A 6,000-nucleotide genomic window follows, 5' to 3' on the forward strand; every position below is an offset into this window, starting at 1 on the left:
GAAACATGTGGTGAGTTTGAAAACATCTGACTTCTATAATTCTAAAGTGTACAGTTGAATTTTTTTTCTCCTTTGCACATATAGGAGAATACAGGTTAATGTATTTGTGCTGTCCCAATTTGCACTCGTTTGCTTATTTTCAATTTAGAAAAATCACTGTGGAGTACAAATACATAGGAATGGTCACCTCACTAAATATTTTGTCACCGAGTTCTAAAGTGTGAGCACAAAGAGAGCAACTCTGTGAAGTTTGCTATTCTATCTGTCCAAAACAGAAGTCACATGTTAACGTAATCCCAAAACAAGAGGAAGAAATTTAAAAGCACATGCGTGGTAGAAAAAAGTAACGAGGCCTTTAATTCTTCAAGATCGTTTTAATTTTTAAGGTATGTCAGTTTATCTGAGCGGCATTATACTAAGTGTGTAACAATTGTGGGAGCTGAAAGGTACCAGCGGTTTGCAATGTCACGTCGGCACAGTCTCATTTAACTTGTTAACTGAAGTCATGCAGCCCTTCCGTATAGGGGGCAATTGAACTCTTAACCATCACAAAAAATGCTGGCTATAGATGATACTGTTTTAACTGGAATAATTTACTTTATTTTCTGGGTTGCCTAGAAAGTTATGTGTATATAAACAATGCTATAATAGCCTGCTGGGGGAAATAGAGCAGTGTTTTCTGAGTACTGAAAAGGCTAGTTCAGTTTCTTAGCTTATTGTTTTTTAAATGTTTTTTTCAGGGGTGGCTGGGTGGCTCAGTCGGTTAAGCGTCCAACTTCAGCTCAGGTCGTGATCTCACGGCTCGTGAGTTGGAGCCCCGCGTCGGGCTCTGTGCTGACAGCTCAGAGCCTGGAGCCTGCTTCGGATCCTGTGTCTCCCTCTCTCTCTCTGCCCTCCCCCCCCCACGCCCTGCTCATGCTCTGACTCTCTCTCTCTCAAAAATAAATAAACATTAAAAAATTTTTTTTTGTTTTTTTCATGTTACAAAACCCTCTTGAAACATGTAGAACAAGAACCTTTTCATAAATACTGACAACAAACGTGTCCCGTTGCTAGACTGTGATGTCCCTGTCACTGTAGAATTCTGTTCCTAATCTCGGTTTTCTTTCCATCTCCATGCATTCCTCTTGCAAAGCCAATTGTGTTTTCTAAAAGTTATATTTTCGTTGAGGTAAAGAAGAAAGGACGCTCAGGAAGCCTCTACGAGTCTTAGACTAACGTTGCCGCACGGTATGTCTGAGCCTCGTCTGTGAGCTCGGGCCTTTCCCCTGCGTGGCCCGCCCTGAGGCCTGGCCCTTTGGAAACAGCATCAGAAGCCTCCCTGCGGGAGGGGGTCTGGAGGAATCACAGATTCCTTAGTGAAATTGCTCAGTGAATTGCTTAGTGAAAAGCAAAACACATGGAAGGGACCGGGCTCCAGAGTGGGGCACCTCCAGCAGGGCTCCTGGAAGCTTCTTGCTGCGGTGGCTGCATTACCACAAGGAGATCCCGTGGCCTAGACCCCGGGGCGAGTCATTTCACATCTGGGCCTCCCTGTCCCACATATTTAATGGGAGAAGTTGCGTTCGCCGTTTCCTAGACTGCGTCCCAGGAGTGAGAGGTGATGATGTGGACTTTATGTCGGCAACCCCCACGGTTCCTGGAGCACCTCCTCTGTGCCAGGCGTGTTCTGGGGCTGGATTTGTGATAGCCCTGCCTCCAGATGCTGTTTACCAACCTGCCTTACAGATGAAGTTACGAGACTTGGAGAGGTTAAGTGAGGAGTTGTCAGTGTCCCGCAGCTAGTGAAGGACGAAGCTGGGATCTGCGTGGGCCTTTGATTCCACAGCTGGGCTGTTCTGTTCACCACCGTGCAAGCTCCCTATACTCCGCTGAGGTGATGTGCATGTGTTCCTTTTTAAAAAAAGATTTTTTTTTAATACTTATTATTTTTGAGAGAGAGAGACAGAGTGTGAGCGGGGGACGGGGAGAGAGAGAGGAGACACAATGCGAAGCAGGCTCCAGGCTCTGAGCTGTCAGCACAGAGCCCAACGTGGGGCTCGAGCCCACGAACCATGAAATCATGACCTGAGCCAAAGTCGGATGCTCAACCGACTGAGCCACCCAGCGCCCCTGTGTGTGTTCCTAATCCAACAAAAGCCATCGTGTTATAGGTTCGATAGGTCTGTAAAGCAGGCACGGAGTAGTTGCGTAAGTCATGTTTCCAAAAGGAGAAAGAAGTGTTTTAGTTTGTGAATAAAATGTCTGTCAGGTGATAGGATTTCCTGAGGAAAAGAAAGCTTAATTTGAATTCATTTTTCACTGAGGGTGGAGGCGGGTGGGGGAGAGGGGAAAGTGGGTGATGGGCTTTGAGGAGGGCACCTGGGAGGAGCACTGGGCCAATTTGACGATAAATTATAGTAAAAAAAAATAAATTAAAAAAATGAATTCGGTTTTCATGGTTTCTTTCTCTTTTTTTTTTTTTTTGTAGAGTTGGAAGTTCAGTATGCAGGTTTTGTACTCTGGTCCATTTTATTGTTTCTTAATTTATTTTTATTTTTTTTTAAACATTTTTTTAATGTTTATTTAGTTTTGAGAGAGGGAGAGACAGAGCGTGAGCCAGGGAGGGGCAGAGAGAGAGGGAGACACAGAATCCGAAGCAGGCTCCGGGTTCTGAGCTGTCAAGCACAGAGCCCGATATGGGGCTTGAACTCACAGACCGCGAGACCATGACCTGAGCCAAAGTTGGATGCCCAACCAACTGAGCCACCCAGGCGCCCCGGTCCATTTTATTAAGTAAAAGAAAAAAACAAAAACAAAAAAAAAAAAAAAAAAAGCTCACCATAATTTGTTTAGAAAATTTACTTAATCACAGCAAACCCAAACCAGACATTTTTAGCCAGTAGTAATCTTGTCTGTGTGGAGAACATTTATCATGCGGATGGAAGTAAAGCCTAAAATAGCTGGTAATGCCTTTAACACACTATTTTTATTTCGTCAGTCTTAACAGAGATGAAAGAACTCACACGCGGCCTTGTCCCCCAGCGCAGAAGCACAGAGCGGGTAGGGGTTGCTGGGCTTTTCTCAGAAGAATGTGCCTCTGGTTTCCGTGTGGACTGAAGCGAAGGGCTGCCCGTGGGCAGGGAGCCTCTCCTGGCGCCCCGGTGGGGTAACCCAGCCAGGGGGGAGCCACAGAGTACTTCCCACTGCCCACAGTTCACTTTGTCCCTGGAAACACGGCGTCAGCCTTGCCAAGTTTCCCCATCGCTCCCCACGTTGACGGAGGCGTCGTTTTTTTCTTTTGGCTTTTCCCCGTCGGATTTCGCGAGAAACATGTCCAATGAGGTGACGCTGTGTCACAGACCCTTCTGGTGCCCGGAAGAGCGCCTGTCTGGAGTGCAGGCCCCGTGTGGTTTCCCGTGGGTTCTAAGCCTGCGGTGCGTTCAACAGTGGGGAAGCCGGCCTTCCACTGGCCGCTTCACCTTGTCACATTGTCTCCGTCTGTCCCTTCCTTTGCTCTCCTGACTGCCTCCGCAGAGAGGAGCCCAGGGCTGCTGCCCGTGAGCTCAGGGCACCAAGTGGCGTCCCAGGTGTGGCATGCGGAAAGGGACACCTGTACTTTGGTTGTGCCTGGTTCGCCGTCCTCTGGGTCCGAATGCGAATGTCAGAAATGGAAGGACGTCGGACGCCTTCCTGGGTTGTGCTGCGTTAAGCCTGTGCACGGACACGGGTTGGTCGGGTTGTTTTCTTATTCATGTCAGGTGCCGGGGGGGGGGGGGGGGGGGGCAAGAGCAAGGGGGACAGTTTGCAAGATCGCTCTGTGTTTGTTCTGTAAAAGTACCGTCTAGGAAGGTATTGGTTTGAAAAACTTGAGTCCAGTGGTGACAAGGGCAGGGAGGCTCTCGGATCCTGTCGCCTTGTTTCTCCAGGGGACAGCTTGTATGCCTGGGGTGTGCTCACGGTTTGGGGGAGCGACGCGTCCCTTGTTTCGGGTCACGGCTGCTGCCCGCGAGACACGCGGAGGACCCTGCAGGAGCCCCGGGTTGTGGGGTTAAACAGGGCCTAGAGTCTCCTAAATCTCAGGTCAAGGGAGGGGTACAGCACAGTTGTGAAAATGCGGAAGCTTTCGGCTTCGGGAACGTAGGAGCGTCAGCTCTTCTCTCGGTAGCCGTGTGCCCGAGAACGAGAACGTGGCTTTTTAAGCTGGGTTGCTCGGGGAGGGTTCTTCTGAGTTCCAGGAGGTGGGAGGGCTTCAACATTTGTTTCCACTTCTTTGTATTCAGGAAGCCTCAAGTCACACAGAAAGCCTTCTGTCTTAAAAGGCGGACTGGGAATTAACTGCATCAGAACTGCCCCGAGGGCCTGTTAAAAATGCCTATTTCCAGACTTTCCGGATCCGAATTTTAAAGGATTGGGGATTGGAAATTTGCATTTTAAAGAAGCATCCCAGGTGATTCCTCTGTAAGCCTGAAGTTTGAGAGGCACTCTGACAGAGTAATAAATGAGCACCGCTGCCGATGTTGAGAAGGTTGGTCTACACGCGAGCACTTCCTAAAACACACAATGAAGGTGGAGCAGTTTTGTGAACTTTTGGCTTCAGCTGAGGCTCTCCCCGCCTTGACGGTCCGCATCCTACTTGCTGTGATAAAAATGGGAACAACGCACGGCCTAGGTCGTCCTCTGTCTGTTAGACTCATTGAAATCATTTGGCGTATGAAAAAAATCTGAAACCATTTGCGATCTTTCACACTTTGGTCACCGTGAGAAACAATTAGAACGTAGTTAGACTTGTACTCTAACTACCTGTGTCCCGATGGTCAAAATGGGCTAAAATCCGTATTTTCTCTTCAGAGTTATATCGTGTAGCAGCTGAACATTGCTTCAAATACAGAAAGTAGCTATTTTGCAAAAAATACTCATTTGTTGTTTGTGTGTTTGTTTGAACAGGAAAAACTAACCCAAGAGTGTGTATTCAGAGAACAGTTTGAAGAAAACTGGTATAACACCTACTCTTCGAATCTCTATAAGCACGTGGACACTGGAAGGCGATACTACGTTGCATTAAACAAAGACGGGACCCCCAGAGAAGGAACCAGGACTAAACGGCACCAGAAATTCACACATTTTTTACCTAGACCGGTGGACCCCGACAAAGTACCCGAACTATATAAGGATATTCTAAGCCAAAGTTGACAAAGACAATTTCTTCACTTGAGCCCTTAAAAAAAGTAACCACTATAAAGGTTTCACGCGGTGGGTTCTTCTCGATTAGCTGGGGGTCACCCCAGCTCCACTGTTGCCAAACTTTGCCGCATGCATGATGTCCGATGGAGGCTTGGACGGGAACATGCCGATTCTGTTCTGCACTTACAGGCTGGTCCTCCCGGAGGCCGGCCGCTGCCCACTTGCTCGATTTCTTGTGCGAGGAGGAGAGGGAGACTGAGCGGGGGTGCGAGTGTGTGCGTGGATGAGTAGCAGGGGGAACTGAAGAGAGAGGCAGAGAGGACAACGGCCTGATGCATGCTGGGATTTAGACGCGCTTTTACATTTTTGATCAGTTGTACTTCATCCTGTATCCGCACAGCCATACTTCGACTCATCAGGATCGGGGCTGGTGGCCTTCGCAAGGGCACGCTGCGTTTTCAGAGGTGTGGAGGGTGCAGTCTTACTTCAGAGACTTTTTCAGTTCATGCTCGCTGGTGCCATCCCAGTGAATTGAAAGCAAAGACCTCTTAGGCAAAAAACAAAAAAACGAAAAAACAAATACAAAACAAAACAAAAAAAAAGTTAAATTTATTTATAGAAATTCCAAAGGCAACATTTTATTTATTTTATATATTTATTTATTATATAGAGTTTATTTTTAATGAAATATGTACAGGCCAGATAGGCATTTTGGAAGCTTTAGGCTCTGTAAGCATTAAATGGCAAAGTCCGCTACGAACCTGTGGTAAATTCATGCAAGTAAATAACGGTGCATGGATGTGAGAAATTCTAATGACCCTAATGTACTAAAGGCGA

The 6,000-nt window shown here is 47.3% G+C and overlaps 1 protein-coding gene across 1 annotated transcript in view; it reads left to right on the forward strand.

Annotated features, from left to right (window-relative positions):
* The window catches only part of FGF9 (fibroblast growth factor 9), a 94,374-nt gene extending 88,587 nt beyond the window's left edge, over window positions 1-5,787 (forward strand). Inside the window, exon 3 of the mRNA XM_007074361.3 lies at window positions 4,927-5,787. Coding sequence (XP_007074423.1) covers window positions 4,927-5,172 — 246 coding nt within the window. The 3' untranslated portion in view covers window positions 5,173-5,787. The remainder of the gene's footprint in view (window positions 1-4,926) is intronic.
* Window positions 5,788-6,000: the final 213 nt, after the last annotated feature.

This window comes from Panthera tigris, chromosome A1 (genome assembly GCF_018350195.1).
Source record: "Panthera tigris isolate Pti1 chromosome A1, P.tigris_Pti1_mat1.1, whole genome shotgun sequence".
NCBI classification, from domain to species: domain Eukaryota; kingdom Metazoa; phylum Chordata; class Mammalia; order Carnivora; family Felidae; genus Panthera; species Panthera tigris.